The 18527-nt window shown below is 33.2% G+C and overlaps 2 protein-coding genes across 8 annotated transcripts; one reads left to right on the forward strand and one right to left on the reverse strand.

The window, feature by feature from the left end:
* Positions 1-346: 346 nt before the first annotated feature.
* On the reverse strand, positions 347-15164 carry LOC122529447 (neogenin-like). Of its 5 annotated transcripts, none has more exons than XM_043655592.1 (26): positions 15028-15164; positions 9743-9908; positions 9516-9655; positions 9154-9444; positions 8924-9086; positions 8734-8861; positions 8500-8656; positions 8299-8414; positions 7630-7801; positions 7397-7547; positions 7182-7310; positions 6899-7105; positions 6517-6808; positions 6280-6438; positions 5998-6203; positions 5759-5914; positions 5524-5686; positions 5258-5452; positions 5036-5074; positions 4728-4860; positions 4411-4643; positions 4035-4139; positions 3693-3904; positions 3392-3608; positions 3177-3313; positions 347-3100 (listed from the first exon to the last, which is right to left on the reverse strand). In XM_043655592.1, the coding sequence occupies exons 1-26, from the start codon at positions 15080-15082 to the stop codon at positions 3002-3004; spliced, it is 4221 nt and encodes a 1406-aa protein (XP_043511527.1). In that variant the 5' UTR covers positions 15083-15164; the 3' UTR covers positions 347-3001. The 5 variants fall into 5 exon arrangements, with proteins under 5 accessions (XP_043511527.1, XP_043511524.1, XP_043511523.1 ...); XM_043655589.1 differs by having other exon boundaries at positions 3693-3898; positions 7630-8038; XM_043655588.1 differs by having other exon boundaries at positions 7630-8038.
* An 81-nt stretch (positions 15165-15245) lies between these two features.
* LOC122529453 (actin-like protein 6B) lies at positions 15246-18188 on the forward strand. 3 transcript variants are annotated; one of them, XM_043655609.1, is made up of 6 exons: positions 15246-15411; positions 16167-16514; positions 16583-16912; positions 16987-17238; positions 17332-17529; positions 17601-18188. In XM_043655609.1, the coding sequence occupies exons 2-6, from the start codon at positions 16188-16190 to the stop codon at positions 17814-17816; spliced, it is 1323 nt and encodes a 440-aa protein (XP_043511544.1). In that variant the 5' UTR covers positions 15246-15411; positions 16167-16187; the 3' UTR covers positions 17817-18188. The 3 variants fall into 3 exon arrangements, with proteins under 3 accessions (XP_043511544.1, XP_043511545.1, XP_043511543.1); XM_043655610.1 differs by lacking the exon at positions 15246-15411 and adding an exon at positions 15431-15510; XM_043655608.1 differs by lacking the exon at positions 15246-15411 and adding an exon at positions 15791-15951.
* The last annotated feature ends 339 nt before the right edge of the window (positions 18189-18527 follow it).

Genomic DNA, 18527 nt, shown 5'->3' on the forward strand with positions numbered 1-18527 from the left:
TCTCTTTTTTCTTATCTCCAATTACTATTGAATTTTTATATTAATCTTAACAAATCCATAAAACACTGATCAAACAGAAGAATAATGAACAATGAGAAAAATGACATATAGAATGATAATGACGATGACAATGACAGCAATGATCACAACGATACATCAATGGAAATGATTAAAACCAACCAGCCTCTAGCATCTTACAATATTTGTTTATCCTCAATATTCTCAGTGTACATAAAAAATCAATAAATAATAATTTTACATAGATAAATATATACTTTATATATATATATATATATCTACTATACTTTTATGGTAAAATATTTCTGCAGGCCTTTTCATAGGCCCATTTCTTTTTTTAAATTACAAAGAGTCAAATCACCCTTTGAATCACGTAATAGTTACAAATTATATATATATATATATTTAATGTACAAGCTGTTCTTCTTTTATCGGTATAGCTCACATGTAACTCGTGTAGTTCTATCGTGCCAATCGTAAAAGATTTATAAAATACATCAGATTTCGACGTAAACAAGAAATATTGGTAAGTTACTTAGAATTGTTTTTGCTCTATCAAGCATACAGCCACTCTGTTGTCGTAATATTTTTTCTATCTAAGGAATTTGTAATATTCAAGGCGGGAGAGAGAAAAAGAATGAATCGAAACCATGCATGGTAGCAAATACGTACATCTTAATCTTAGTTTGAATAATTTTCTAATCAGAGCTAAGCCGACGATAAAAGAACTTGTCCGTTTCACGTTACTCAAAATGAACGGTACATTTCCCGTCTAACGGCAAAATATTCGAGTAATATGCAATACTCCGGACGAGTCGATGATTCTTTTTCTTTTTGCTTAATTCACGATCGGCATCATCGCATCGCGAACCACGGAGTATCACATATTGCTTTGTACTATATCTCCATATTAGGCTTTGCCGCAACGGGAATCTTGGTGCATTGTCCCTTACGCGTTGGACTTTTGTACAATTATATTCAATGTTAAGAAAATACAAAAGTGCTTAAAAAGGTGGTACAATATGAAATACTACATGCGAAATTATCCGATCGCATTCCTTCTTATATCTCAAGTTAGAATCCTTACGTTTATCCTGCATCTCTCCAAGGTCTCTCTTTTATTAATACTAAAGAGACCTGTGTACATCATGTGATAAAACATTGTAAAAAATTTATTATGCAAATTTCTAGAATTGGAAGGAAGTTATGTATTACCTATGTATCTCGACGGATATATCAAAAAATTACCGCTTTTAATATTCTACGTTTGAAAATTTGTCCGCCATTCTCGTCTCAAATGACGGAGAAATTCGATTCAACTTTGTTTCTTGCAAAAGTACCTGCACATGAATTGCAAGCGTCGTCAAAACTGTTTCGTTCGAGTCTATTCAAATGAAATAACATATACTTACTTACAAATAACAATTTGTAAATGTCGGGTAAAAAATAGTTTGCGAAAAACGACTCTAAAATTTAATTTAATTCTATCAATTAGACCGACATACGTACACACACGTTAACTGGACGTTAGAAACTTAAGTTAATCGAACTATCGAAACTTTAAATATATAAACACTATCGACACTATCGATATTTCGCTGAGTCGTACCATGTAATCGATACAAGAAACCCTCGCGACAAGACGCGCGATTTTCAAATTAATTCTCATACACTATACAGTTCATTATATAATACCCATACTCGATGTTCACTTGTGTAACCCTAAAATAATTTCTCAATGAGATCGTAATACTACATTGTTGCTTTAAAAGTATACGCGTACGTTCTTCCGTAAGTGAAGCTGCCGAAGCCACTGAACATAGGACAACTTAATACAAAAATGTTTTAAGGCCATTACACACAGTGTAATTCAAAGATTCTCTGTATAAATGGAAAAATGTATAAATAAGAAAAATTTCAGCCTGTCAGACATAATTCATCAAATTACAGGCAACGATTTATAAATAGCGTGAAATTGATGAAATACATTGATGGCTTATTGTTTTAATCGATTAATACTAAAATAACTAAACTGAAAGTACCGTACCATATAAAACTTATCTTCGAACATTGATAAAATGTTATGGAAAACATTTTGACGGATAAAAAAATAAAAAAGATATTCCTACTGTCTGTCTTATATATAATGAACTATTAATTCCACTCAGAGACTCACGTGATCTAGCCATCCTAAGCGTAAATATGGCAGTCGATATTATTGATATATAAAACTCTTATGAGTATAAGTTACAAAATCATGGCGAAGAGCGCGTGAGTTTTATAGTACGGACTGTTTTCTTTTGTTAGGCAAGATGGTTACTTTTTTTTTCTTTTTATGAAGCACATAAAATTGTAAAATATCTATCACTTTTTCACGTATAAAAATTGAAAAACCGTTCAGACCGTTTTTTTTTTTTCCCCCACTGAATTACTTTAATGAAGTCATTAAATTATTTTAACATAATCTATTCAGGTGGAAGGATTATCGATAAGAATCGAACTTATCAATTCCTTTTCATTTCGATTGACTTGCACACACTGTATGCACAAAAATACACCATTAAAAGTCCATAATAAAATGTTCAATTCTTTCACTAACACTTTCAAACCATACTACTCACGTTCTTGCAATGCAAATTTGCTACAAGAATGCGGCAGTGTCAAAATTCATTGGCAAGTATACTTCTGCAGTTTATCGCAAAAAGCAACGTTAGTACCAGAGGAAAAAACAAATTGACTAGGAAAATACTCGTTCTAGTCCAATACCATTGGAATAAGTTTCAAGTGAACTGTTCAAAAAGTCTGATATCAAGGCCGTTCATCGACCATAAGATTATTCACTGCCAATTGTATATTTTTGTCTGCAAACTTCGTGAAGAGTTTCGTGTAACACAGTCGTTACATCTATTTCTCAGGTACTAACATTGAGAATGTATCAATGCAGTCTATTCAATTGAGATGGCACAAGGTTTAGGAACCTCTTTTAGCACTCAAATTCAGATGCTGTTATGGCATTTAGATCTTTCATAAGACCTTCTAAATTAGCCATCTCTTGATTTAATTCTTCCGTACTGTAAGAAGGCTATAAAAAGATAAAAACAATTAATCTTATTTGTAATGAATATTAAATACTTTTTTTTATCTTTCTTTAAGATTACCTTCAACCGTTCAACTTCCTCCGATGTGTGCACCGGATTTGAAACTGAGGCTAATCGATTTTTTGCTAATTGTGTAGTACTTTGTGGCTTTTTGTATGGACTTCCAGACATTGTGGGTCGTACTGTTACTTGAGAAACTATGAAACAAAACAAGAAACATCATAATTATTGATATAACGAGATACATAATAAAAAGAATAAACGATGAAACTCACCACCGTGTTTTTGTTGAGCTGGTGTCGAAGGTGCGGACTGAGGTGGAGGTGCCGGTACACTAAAGCTTTTCAAAGGATGTCCCTGCATTCTTTTACTACCGCTACCACCATCAGCTCCACCAGTTGCACTTGATGATTGATTATTATTGTTGTAGTGTCCCGAAGCATATTGACTACCTCCACTATATGATGGACCACTGGTACCATACGGTAATTGCTTTAAATTCAAATAGTTTATATCAAACAGAATTCTTTATTTAAATATTTATTATCAATTGCACATTATCAATAAAAATCTTACTTGACTTTGCATTGGTTCATATGAAGTTGAAACATTGCAAGAATCTGGACTCGATTCTGGCGTTGGTTCTAAAGTAATATGTGCTCGACTTAAACTGTATTGTGCTACAGTTCGAGGATAATTCTGTCTCACGGATGGCGTATCATTGCATGATGTATGAATCGTTGGCTGCGACATACTTGTATTTACGATCGGTGTAGCCGTCGCTATAGCTGTAACAAGTTAAGTACTTTGTCACACAGCTTAAGAAATTGTATTTCTCTAATTTATTGTATGTAAATCAATGTTATTACACAAGTTACAAAAGATCAAACCGTCTTGCTTAATTTTACTATTACTTACGTTGATGTAAAGATGCACTGTCAACGGGAAGTGTAATAAGTTTAGGTTTATGGCTTCCTCGACTATGTTGTCTACTCAGGGTTGAGCACTTCTCGTCAGTATTACCTAGTGTTGAGTGAGTGAACATAAACCGAAAACGAAAATCAAGAAAATAATAAACAAAATAGAATTTCTTTTCAAATAATGTTAACCAAAAATTTTAATAATGAATGAAAAAGTATTAAAACTGTTTGTCTAATTATGTAAAAAGTGGCATCAAATTTATTTGCAACAATAATGAAATATATAGTTAAAAATTTAATTAAATGAACGAAATTTTGTGAGCATTGTGTCTGATATGATGAAGTGTTTTATTAACAAATTTTCAAAAACTTACCCATATAACTTGGTACGTAAGTACGTTTGTCCAATGAACTAGAATTTCCATGAACATTATCTTGATTATAATCCTGGTTATTCGACCTAGGTAAGGTATTACTAGCTACACCACTAGTAGATGCCTCTCCATTTATTGAAGATTTCTCGAGAGCTTTCAATTCCATTTGATCATGATGGATCCACAAATCGGGTGGCTTAATGTTTGTTTTCTGACTTGTGTCTTTCATGTACCTATTTCGTATTGTACGTATTTCAATTGTAATTTTTATAAAACTAAATATTATGCAAGACAAATATTGTAAATATAGCACGTACCCTTTTTTCCTGTCAGGTGTATCCGGATTGCGTTTGCAACATACAACCACAACCACTACTGCTATGCCAGTAATAAGAACAATAGAACAACCCACGATAATGTATATTAATATATTTGAAAGTCCACGTCCATCTGTAAATTAATTCAGTTGTTTTGTAATTGTAACAATAATGACAATAATAATGCAATCACAATGTAAATTATATCCATTTTAAATGCAATATTCATATCATTTCATCACTCATTTCACCCTTTAAAGTACATGCTATGCTAAGAAACAAAAAACTAAGGAAGAAGAATATCTTACCTCGATCATGCAATTCATCATAGACATCCATGCCACTGCCTAGCATAGAAATGACAAAATATAGTACAAGACACCGACATAACATACACGATATGTAGAGATAAACAAATATAATAGTAACTATAAATGACACTATATACGTAATGCTAAACAAATTTTCAATACGAAACTAAAAAAATTATCGAGTACATGCATATACATTTATCAGAATTAAACACTTACTTTGAGGCGTCTTGAATGAAACAGTTGTAGAAAAAGGGCCATATCCTTTTGAATTCCGTGCTTGGATCTTGAAATAATAGGTTGTACTTGGTTGAAGATTTCTCACGATACATTCAGTTTTATCTCCAACTACAGCTTCCAATAACCAATCACGATCCCACTTTGTATTATCAATCGAATAAAAAATAATATATCCTGGAATAAATGTATGCATATATGTCATTATATTTTATTTTTTACTATTATTAAAAGTATTTAATAAGTACCTGTAATTGGTCCATTTGGTTGTTTTGGAGGTTGCCAACGCACTAAAACTGAAGTTGGACGGTCTTCGATACTTTGAATCATCAAATCTCTAGGCGCAGAGCTAGGTGCAGCTTCTTGAGTTTGATTTGAAACAACCATACTCCATAATGATTCTCGTTTTCCCTAAATAATAACTAAGTTATTTAAAGAGCACCTTATAATTACATACTTCCCGAAATAATAAATTATAAATACCTTAACAAGCTTGACTGCAAATTCATACATTGTATTGGGTTTCAAATCATTTATCATGCAGTTGAGATCAGTTGCATTATGGTACTTATAACGAGGATTGCTGCTATGATGGTGTAACGTATAACGCACCACATAATATCGATTATCCGTTACGAACTGTAATGTTATTATTTTTTTTATTTAAATAATAAAATTTTTTTTATTTAATACAGTATATTAATATAAACACTCTTGCATACTTGAGTTTTTGGCAAAGTTGTGTCAGTCCAGTATAATACGACTGTCGTATCAGAAAGTACAGCAGCTTTAAGACCAACAGGCGGTAACAAAGGCACAGAAAATTCAGACACAGAACGTTCCGTAGTTCTTACATTTGCATATGCTGGCTGACCATCACCAGCATCATTTGTTGCTCTTAGAGATATAACGTACTCAGTGATTGGTTCTAAATAAAAAAGAAAGGCAAAATAACATGTCTAATACGCTTATAACTTTATCAAACTACAAATTTGAATATTCACCCAATTGATCTATAGTAAAAGATCGTTCTTTTCCATCAAGAAGTCGAACTTCAACATCGGGGATGCCCTTTCCCCATCCAAGTTTATATCCTTTCACTTTAATACTTTGATCTTTCGGGGGATTCCAAAATACTTGTATGTAGTCCGACATCACTTTTGCTGTGAATATATAAACAAAAAATATATTTAATATCTGTAAACTCACAGAAATTTAAGGATGTTTAAAAATTAACTAACTCCTTAAGTTGCTGGGTGTATTTGGCACTCGGTTTTCATCAGATTCTGTTTCATATGTTTCTATTTGTATCCATTCTGAACTAGGCCCTGTTCCATTAACGTTTAAGGCACATATGCGAACTTGATAAATAACGTGCTTTTCAAGTCCTGTGAGTACTCGTGAACGTTGATTTCCTTCAGTTGTTATAGTTACCGGCTGCGAACTACGATCATAACGACGATAACGAATTTTGTAACCAGTAATAATTCCATTTTGTCCTTCGAGTGGCGGTTCCCATCTTATTATAATACTCTACAAACAAAACCACCAAATAAAATTATGCAATGATATTAAAAAATTTTTCAATGTTTCAGACTACGGAATTCTATATATAATACGTACTGTAGGACTAACTGGTTCTACTGTAACATTGTGTGGTGGTTGAGTAGGTTGTGCACTATAAGTCCGGACTACAATATCTCTACTGAACACACCAGGACCGTTCTCGTTTACAGCTTGAACTTTAATACTATATTCTGTATAAGGCACGAGATCTACTAATTCGTGCATCGTACTAGTAGTTTCACTAGTCATTTCCTCATTGTCACCCTTTAAATAAAATATTCCAAATTTTACATTCAAAGTACATTAAATAAATTAACATCTTTTATTAAAAATGATATACCTCCACATATGTAATTATGTATTTAGAAATTCTGCCATTAACTACTTGTGGTTTTTCCCAAGATAACGCAATGCTTGCACTGCTTGTAGCATGTCCCTCTAAATTCAATGGAGATCCAGGGACATTGGCCTATTGCAATAATATATTTACAATACTTTGATCATGAAATAATTTGTTTAATTAATTATTGGACATGTTTGCAATTACAAACGGACCTCAGTAAGTGTGGTAACTTGCAACATTTCACTAGACTTTCCAGACATCCCCCTTTCATTTAAGGCGACCACACGAAATTGATACGTCATACTTGGTTGTAAACCTCGTATTACTGCCTCTAATTTTTGTTGTGTATGAATAACTCGTTCTCTGTAAAATTTTACCATTGTATGTATACAAAATGCGATTGAGCACGATTCATGAGCGCATTTATCAAGTAACTAATCGTCACCTTTGAACACCTTCTTGTTTATAATAAATATAATAATTTAGAATCTCTCCATTTGTATTCTCGGGTTCTTGCCATCGTAAAGTTACAAATCTAGCAGTGACAATGACGAGACTTAAATTCCTCGGTGCTGACGGAACACTTCCTTCTATTGACTCCAAGCTGTCTGTGTCATCTACAAAATGGGATTTTGGGTCGTAAAGGGAATTAGGAAATCTAACAGATCCAGGAAGATCTGCAGGATCATCAGACGGACCAATGGAAAGTGGTGGATTGGGCGTAAAAGCAGACATTGTGTGACCTAAAAGGGTGCTTGGGTGCTGCCACGTTTTATTATATAATTGCCGATGCAATAATAACTTCTTTTTAGGAACTGTCTTTGGGGTAGTTGATTTATGAGGATTTGTCTTTTCTGAATATATATGTTAGCATGCAATACAGTTAAAAAAGGAGGAAACGCAAATGGAAAAAATAAACATTAAATTAAAATGATTATAAAAAAAAATAGAAATTAAAAATAATGTATGTTATACTTTTAAATTAATAAATAAAAAATTTACAAATTAATAAATAGTATATTAAATAAACGCAAAGAATAAATTTTGCTACTGAAAGATTAAGAAATCTACATATAAAAAATTTAATGCAGATAGTTTTAATTGTAGCACTCACTAGGCTGATTAATTGTTAAACGCGCTGCAGCTTGTATACTTCCAGCGGAATTCGTTCCTATACATTGGAAGATTCCAGCGTCTATCGGTAATAAGCCATTAATTCTAAGATTATAACTGAAAATAATACCATAAAAAATGTTTATTTATTATATTTTCATAAATTATTTTACATCATTATCAATCAATCTTTTAGACTTACCCATTAATTTGCCAATATTCGCTCAAGGTAATACGTTCCCCGTTTTTGAGCCATGTAATTTTTGGTTCTGGTTTTCCATAAATTTCACATTCAAATTCTAAATCTTGATTTTCACTAGCTATCTTGTTTTCTGGTTTTTTAATAAATCTTGGTGGAACTAAACAAATGATTACACCATTAAATAGTGTAAAATAAAATGAACGAACGAAAATACCAATAGTAAAACTAAAATACCTTGTACAATTAAATCAGCAGCTGCATCTAATGTCTCAACTTCATTTTCTGCGCGGCATTGATAAGAACCATCATCTATTTCTTGAACATTGTGGATCACAAGACTGGATGCAGCAACTCTGCTGTATCTAAATAATTAAAAAAAAAAAATTAAACATCTAACTTTTTTACGTGTATTTTGACTACATACCTAGATTGATAAGATGCTAAATCAATAGCAACACCATCTTTTAACCAAAGTATACTTGGCTTTGGATAACCATTGGCAGCACATTCAAGCGTGACTGTTGATCCTTCAATAGTCACTTGTTGTAATGGCTTAGCAATAAAGACTGGTGGTGTACTTTCTTGGTCTATAATATCAGATAAAGATTAATGTCTGCTAGTATATAAAAATCATATGTAAAGATTTATACTAACCGATATCACTTGTTAACAATCCTAATTGTGCTTTATTACTGAGTCTAAATTGTCCATAACTACTAGCATTACACCTGTATGATCCAACATCTTGTATCTTAACATCATCAATTTCTAATGCACCTGATGGCAAAATTGTCATTCGACTGTCATCAAGCAGCAATGGATGTTCATCTTTTAGCCATTGTATATTTAGTGAATTAGAAGATGTAAGAAGTGTACAACTTAAATATGCAATTTGTCCTGGATAAACCATAGTATCTTGAGGTTCCCTATCAAATCCTGGCAAACCTTTAAAACAATTTTTATACAATATTAACTCAAAACAATTTTAAAAACTTCTATTGGATCTAAATACTAACTTGCAATTTTAATTGTGGCAGTTTGAGAAACAATTGCTCCAACATCATCTACAGAAGCTAAACACTGATAGCTTCCAGTCAATTCCAAACTACTGCCATAAACAGCATTTATGTACAAAGATCCATTAACTAATTGAGATCTAGAAATATAAGAAAAAGAAATAACAAAAGTAAAAAACCTCTTTCCAAGAAGAAGCTAATATCGTTTTAAATCTCAATATCCTTACCGGTAACTATCCCCAATAAAAGTAATTGGTTGTCCATCATCGGTTCTCCACTGTATACTGGGTTTTCCAAAATCACTTTTTGCTTCACAGTCTAATCTAGCAGGACCTCCCTGTTCAACCACCACATCTTGTGGCTCAATAGTAAAATACAATCCACCTGCATTAGCTGTCAAAGAAAGGTATAATTTTGTAATTCTCATTATCAAGTTTCAATAGTATTTGATCAATTAATTCAGATATATGGATGACTGCATATCATGACGATTACTTTCTATCAAATAAAATTACAGATACAAATTGATATATTTTTCCTAAATTATACCTAAAGTATACCTGTGAAAAACTCAACTCAAAGCATCTACATTACCAAATAACATTATAGTTATACTGTGATCAGTCTCAATTGTATTTGGTAAATTATCCTACATGTGCGTGGGTGACTAAATATCATGATGGTAGATGTTGAAAAGATTATTAGAGGTTTAGATTATAAGAGGGGAGATACGAATGTGTTGTAAAGTAATTGAAGAGAAGAGTTGGGCAAAGGGTCGGCAACCCTACGTAGACACCCTTTAGCCTTTTAACGAGACACCCGAGCCGAGTGCCTAAATTCTCTTTCCTTTCCTTTCTTTTCTTTCTTTTATGGGGCTTTGCGATCGCCCGATACCACGTATACAACCATGGCGCAGGACGATTCAACATCTTTTCTGAATAATTCTTTGTCGGGAGAAAGAAATAAGAAAAACCTGGCGGAACTATTTTATGAGACGCGATGCGAATGATTTCCAGTGAATGCTAGACCCTATTGTTTAATTCCAAGCAATCGATATGCTCGCAAATTATTTCTTTTTACGGAACAAGCAGCAACGAACAAAAAAATTTCTAAAGAATCTCATTGTTTGCTTTATAACCCATCTTCGAAGTCAGGAACGTGTAAGCTCGTTAGTGGTTTATCGCGAAATTTAAATTCTTGAAGATATTATTAAACAATGGACATATTTCGTATTAAACGGTTTTGTTTCTTTATCCACATTCACGCAACAGACCTTAAAGATCGGCCGAAGAAATTCTAGCCAGCTCGTTAGAGTTTTTCTCGAGAAATTCTTAAGAATCTCTTCTTAAAAAGAACCGCATTATATGCAGATAATTGCGAAAATTTTCTCCGACCAATGATCTTCCGGTACAGACACCTCATCTCCGAACACTGAACTTTCTTATCTGTGAAAAACCGTTGTAAAAATACTGAAAAACTTGAATGAAAAAGTTAGAAAAACAGATTGTTGAAATTTTATTTAATATACCGTTTTTTTCATAATTAAGTCAATTATCAATAACCTCAGGGAAAGGAAAATTTCATCTTCGAATTCTTCTCACTATTTATGGAGATTTCCGTGAAATTACAGCAACGATAATTAATAACAAAGATAAAAAATAATAGTTTTAATAAATTAAAAATAAATAAAAAATTTTTTGACATCGATAATAGTTGCTACTAGTTAATTAAAAGAATTTTTTAAATTTAGGTTATAAGTATAATCCTTGGTTAATAGTACATATCTAGTATACGCAGGTCCGTGTAATATGTGAAACATTGATAACGTAGAAATATACAGCTAATTGTAAATAAAAATAAGATATAATTGCAAAATGATGACTATCAACGTCAATCAACGTCAACTAATTCAATCAATACTTCCATAAAATTGAGAAACACTGTCTACGGTTATTGGGTTACAGTTCCACGCTCACGGTGGTCTGTCACCTTTCCGTGCAACCTTCGCGAAGAAACAAACACGTCTTCAGCCATGGATAGATATTCTTTTCCTTTGCATAAATTCTAATCTTCATTTCTTTAATATCGTGTATACATATATATACATATATCTTTAATACCATATTTCTAACAATAATTCAAATTTTAACCGCCATTACTAATACAATTAACTTAATATAGTCAAAAAAAAAAAAGATCGGATCAGTGCCTGCAGTTGTTTTGAGCTTTTGATATTTTCACATTTCAGAATTGATTTCATTAATTACGCGAAAGTGTAAAAGCGGATGCTGCAAAAGGGAAAAGAAAAACAGACAGAGGAGAAAGGAAAGAACGTGCAAAATTTGGCGCCCGATAGCGCCACGACGGTGCATTCTCAAGGAAAATAAACCGTTCGCCGTCTGACTATTTGATTTATGAGCGCGGGCGACAACCTACCGCACGGCATACCGAAATAGATCAAGAATCAAGAGGAAAACCATTGCCAGTGCATGAGCGAGGTAAATCTGTTGCAGGAACAACCAGTGCACCTTATTTTCTATGGGGCGTTTATCAGGCATCAGTTTATACATCTTGTTTAGTAGCATAACGGGAGCGAAAGAAAAACCGAGAGAGAGAGAGAGAAAGAGAAAAGAAAAATGAGAATATCATATACAAACTTACAAGTCTCGATGTCGTTATCTCGGACCAGTTAAATGTATCGGATAATTCCTGAAGATAAGGTTCACACGGTCGATGTAACGATCATTTCGCATCATGAACCATTTTATCGAATTTCATAGAACAATTATCGCAACTGTGATACTGAACTATTCGATAATGTTGTTACTTTCTCTTCATATCTATAATCATGCTGTATATTTTAACCGAACTACCTGGTGAGAGAAATAATTTAATCTTATTTTTTCAGCTCACAAATGCTTGGACGCATTCGTCACCTCGCACGAATTTCCGCGCGTCAATAAATCTCCTAGAATTTTTTTCACAACGGAGATTAATTTGCGGAGCGAGTTCGTCTGTGGAAGTTAGCAAGGGAAGGAGGGAGAATGTTGAAAAACGCGGTAAAAGTACTCGACATGTGACGAACAGACCGTGAAGGAAGGCAAGGTACATATACACATTGCGTTACGACAAATCTACACAGTGTCTCATAAATGCTGATAAATCGAAAATGATGGAAGGGAAGATATTGCGAGCCCCCTGCGGAGAAATCAATTAATCGCAAGGTCGGAGTTGTAGGGTGACGTATGGATAAACCAAGGAAATCTAGGATTGATTTTTGCGATCGACACGTTAATTCCTTGAACCGGGCTTCTTCGATCTTACTCTCTTGTATCTTCTTCGTACCGTGACTGTTACTTCCGTTCAAGGTGCTGTTAACATCAAAGGGGGATGAGAATCAAGGAAGCGACGTACTAGTACCTTGAAAGGATAACGCTCACGTGCATATATTCCAAGTATGGCGATAACAGAATTACTAACGCGTCACATTTTCGAGCCAAATGTTACTCCTTTTTAACGAACAATCGGAGCAAAGCAATCGAGTAAAATTAATTCAGAATTCTTTAGTAAGACGTGAAAGAAAATTTCTGAGGTAAATCACCCTGTATATCAATATGCACGCATACACATCGCGTGGGCGCTGACCATTAAGGTGTTGTTACGACATCAGTCGCCGAGTACACACGTTTGTAAATACCACTTTATACACATGGAACACATTTAGACGCGTGTATGTTGTACGATCCGTTCCGTATTTGGGCTACCAGCGTTAAAGTGGATCTTCATACACCGAGAGAGACATACATACATCATAAACAAGTCGTTATACCTGTATATTGTAAGGAGGAAAATGAGACAGCATGAGGAAAGATCTCTAATTCTTTTTTTCACTGCATCAATTAATACAGAGTTCCAGTTCGTCGAACTCGAACACGAGAGTTCAGAATGTTAATAAACTTCTCTGTGCGTGGATCCATAATTGTTCTGCAGTTTATTGCACGCCAGTATAATCGTATCTCGTACAAAGTTAACTGGTTTATTTGAGGAACGCACCCTTTTAAGACCCCTTTCAATGTTTGTATACTTCTTCACCATGACGAGCCGGAAATGGATCTTTATATCTAACTAGATGAACGTGTGTAATGATCAAAAGCAAACAAAAAGAATAATGAGGCTGATAATTCTGGCGGTGTTTTGTCACGGTACGATGGTAGGAAGAATAGGATGTTTAATTTTTTGCGTGGGTAGCTCTGCTGATAGATTAACATAGCGACGCTGAATGTTCAGCAGATATACATTTTCCATCATGATAAAATCGTAAGGAGAGGCTTGCCGCATTGTTGGAATACTTTACTGAAGTATTTAAACGCAAATACTTCCCAACCACTTCAATGAATCTGTAATACAGAAGTTCAAGACTTTTATTTTCGCCTGTACTATACGATGCACTAGAAACAATGGTTTCTAGCTTGAAACCTTTTCCAATTCATTGTTGTCTTTTATCAGGGGAACAGTTCTCGTTATTACGACAATGCTATCAAGGGATGTGACTTCGATCGTTGCAATCGGAAATACACCCCGAATCACCCCCTTATACTACATCCTTCTCTGCATCAATAATAACTATCCGAAATACAGTGTTTCTCAACTTTATCTTTTTTCAATATTTACAAAATAATTATCAATCCTTAGAAATATTTGTTATATGCGATACGTATGTATACAATAATATCATTCAGACATTCGATCTGGTCGTCATATATACAAAGCCCGATTTTTTAAACTCTAGTTTATTTAGTTCGAATTCGCGCAATGATAAATCATTTAATTAAACAACTGCTTACATAATAATTACACTTTACGAAAGTACGTTATATATAAACATAAATGATTTTCATTTTGAGATTTACGTTTTCTACGTGCGTGTATAATGTGTGTATACGTAGATAGATTTGTAAGATTCAGTGATTTTATAAATTTTATTAATTTACAACGATTACTTTTAGATGTGTATTAACATCTAGAAGTTGCAGTATTATGCTAAAAAATTATATCAGTATACTTTGCAGCCTGATAATAAAGAGCTACTGAGTTACAAGTTTCAAGCATTTTCCGAGATGTAATCTCTAGCACTAAGAGATTAGCAAACAGAAAATCGCAGAATGCTTTCGTAAATATTTGCTTACTACTAGACGAGGCGGGATGCAAACACCAGTAACTGTAAAACGATACGCAACGATGTTTCCTCGTTTCTATACCTATCGATAAAACACCAGATAGCATGTAACAAAATCACTTTACACTGTAGAAACGAGTGAGAATATGTGCGTCCATCAGTACAACGATCTTATCCTTTATAGACAACTGCATTATCCCTTTTATAGCGTGAGTGTACCAGTGATTTAAATCATTTTCTAATAACGAAATATCTCGACTCAACGACAAATACGTTGTTTCAGATGAAAATAACGTGAACTAATAAGCTTTGGATACAAGAATGAGGTAGACTTACCCGATACGACGAATGTCAACAAAGCCAAGAGGACTGCAAGAATACGCGGCTCCATTGGGCCAGCGGGTGTCACAGACTCCGACGCGTACAATAACCCACCGTAATTTCTTCACACGATTGCCGGACGAGCATACAATGTCCTGTTGAGCGAACACATGCCAATTCCTTCGACTCACCGTCGCGCATTAAACGACAGATTGAGTCTCGCATCCAGAAACCTCATTTCTTCACAACACTGTCGCGAAACAAACGGTAGAACATGTCTAAAAGACGACTACACACATCCTCATTGTCTCGAGTCTACCGACGTTCTGACTAGCGCCGCCATTTCGTGGGCATCTTGCGACTACAGCGGCATCATCGAGACTCTTACGGAATTAACAGGTGGTTTAAAGTTTAAACAATCCTTCACCAGCCAGTTATGATTTTCATTATTTCCGAAGATTGAAAATTTGTTTGTTGACCCTAGAAGTAGTTTAAAATGTAATTGGAGTTTTTTTGAAATACTCACCATTGTTAAATGCTATATATTTCATTTATAAGTTATAATTCCTTGCTTGTGATGTGACGCGAATGAATTACTAAATAATAGGAAGAATATTGTAGATACTTGTTTTATATATAATTATGTTACAAAAATAATATTACCTTGTGATTTTACAAGTTTTTTTTAATAAATCATTAATATACATCAATTTAATTCGTACTATATATGTGTGAGAAGATCTGAGAATATATATAAAATTCAATTGTGCTTGCCTAGAGACGAGCATGTCCGTGGTGGCGGTACCAAGCGTCCTTCTAAGTTGAGGTTATGTTTGTTGTATTTAAAATAAATACATAAATACAACATAAACGTTCATGTAGTCGTCAAACGCATATATTTTTGTCATCTCATTGAGTTATTTTTATAAAAAAGTTGCGGTGAGTTTTAAGATTCAAGTCTTTTTTAATTCATATATTTGTAATTTATGAATTTATTACTATTTATTACCGCTCCGATTTGTCTATAGTGAATTTACAATTTATTTTGTTTTGATGAAAAACTTCGTTTTGTAATGTAGGCATTCTTATTGATTTAAGTTTAAATACCATTAAGCGAGATTTTTTAAATTGAAATAATTTCATTTTTGTGGTAGATATATTTTAAAATCAGCAAGATGTCAGGTGGTATGCTTTATGGGGGAGATGAAATTGGAGCCTTAGTATTTGACTTGGGTCATCATTCTCTAAGAGTTGGTTATGCTCAAGAGGACACTCCAAAAGCTGAAATTCCAGCAGTTATAGGTATAGGAGAAGATGGCAATTGCACGGCAATGAAAGCAGAACCAATGGACATTGATGATAAGAAACCAGACAACAACATTACGCAATCTGGGACCAAGTATTATATTGATACTACTATACTTCATGTTCCAAGAAAAAATATGGAAGTAGTAAGTTATATGAAAGATGGAATGATCGAAGATTGGGATCATTTTGAGAAGGTAATATAAAATTTTAAAATAAATATTGTTTTTGTATATATAAAATGTAGATACATTTGTTTTAATAGGTTTTAGATTATACTTATTCCAAAGTAATTCAGTCAGATGCAGAATATCATCCAGTACTGTTTTCTGAATCTCCGTGGAATGTACGTAGTAAAAGAGAAAAACTAACTGAATTAATGTTTGAAAAATACAATGTACCAGCCTACTTTCTCGTCAAAAATGCAGTTCTTGCTGCTTTTGCAAATGGCAGAGCAACTGGTATTGTAGTTGATAGTGGAGCAACACACACTTCTGCTGTGCCAGTTCAAGATGGTTTTGTATTAACACAGGCAATAGTTAAATCACCACTTGGTGGAGATTATATAAGTATGCAGTGTAGACAATTTCTTCAGGTACATATATAATTATAAATATTTTTTTATAATAGTATAGAAGATGGATAACTATATTTTCAAAATAATAATAGGAGAATGACATTGACTTGTCCCCTTCTTACATGGTGGGCAGCAAAGAAGTTGTTAAAGATCATGAAAAACCAAGATGGATAAAAAAGAAGGGGCTACCTGAAGTTACTAAGTCTTGGCATAATTATATGGTAAAGAAACTTATTCAGGATTTCCAAGCAACAGTGTTGCAAGTGTCAGAAACTCCATATGATGAAAAAATTGTTTCCACAATTCCTGCAGTTCAATACGAATTTCCTACTGGATATCATCAGGTAACAATCAAATATTTGTTTAAATGTGTATTTGTAACATGTATTTGTTTAAAAATTAATTACATATACATTACAATATAATAAAATTTCAAGGATTTTGGAAGTGAAAGATTTCGCATACCAGAAGCACTTTTTGATCCCAGCATGGTTCAAATGCGTGGTGGTATGGTCGGCAATACTATGTTAGGAGTAGGTCATATTGTTACAACTAGTGTAGGCATGTGTGATGTTGATGTAAGGCCAGCGCTTTATGGTAGTGTTGTCGTGACTGGTGGCAATTCATTCATTCAGGTATATATCGATAAAAAATTGTTAATTTCATATGAACAATTTTTCGCAATTTTTTGATATATTATATTTAGGGATTTCCGGAACGTTTAAACCGAGATCTTTCCATGAGAATTCCATCTAGTATGAGGTTGAAACTAATTAGTGTAAATGGATGTGCTGAACGACGATTCGGAGCTTGGATCGGTGGATCAATTTTGGCTTCAATTGGAACTTTTCAACAAATGTGGATATCAAGTCAAGAATACGAAGAAAGCGGTAAAAGTCAAGTAGAACGAAAATGTCCTTAAATAAAACTGATTTTTTTCATTTGTCCTTTCATAATAATATTGTCATTACTTGTATAAATATTTTTTGGATAAATTTCTTAAGTAAATAATTATAAAATGTTACATCTGAAAATATTAAGTCCGATTTGCAAATTTGACTTTCTTTATGATATTCATTCAAATGTGTTCTACATATTGAATTAAGACGTGAATAGGTATATTTTGCTTATATCTAATATTAAATAACGACTTGTAAAATATACAGTCAAGTGTGGAAGTTCTATTTATTATTAATGCACCACACAAACGCAATAAAATTTTACAGGAAATGATGTATAAAGAATTGTACTGAGATTTTATAAAAACTTACAGTAAAAGACTGTGTCTTTGAAATCTTCAAATTATTATTGTCCCTTCATATGTTTCCCCTTCAAATGAATGTTCTATCAAATTCTAGGAAGAATCACTCTCATAAAATACTACAGTAAAATATAGCTTTCCTTTTAAAGTTCCACTTCCTTGTCATCATACTCTATAATATTCTACGGTAAAGTTATGCAAATAATATATGATGAAGGGTATAACTTCAAAAGGGACTGAGAGACTAGACTCATTAAATGATTGTTCATGTATGACTATATACTTTCATCTATACGTTTTAGTATAAAGTACTCTACAAAGCAAATATATCATTATGTTCTTAATAATTTAGGGCAACAATTAAACGCATTA

This window comes from Frieseomelitta varia, unplaced genomic scaffold (assembly GCF_011392965.1).
Source record: "Frieseomelitta varia isolate USP_RPSP 00005682 unplaced genomic scaffold, Fvar_1.2 scaffold_288, whole genome shotgun sequence".
Lineage (NCBI taxonomy): Eukaryota > Metazoa > Arthropoda > Insecta > Hymenoptera > Apidae > Frieseomelitta > Frieseomelitta varia.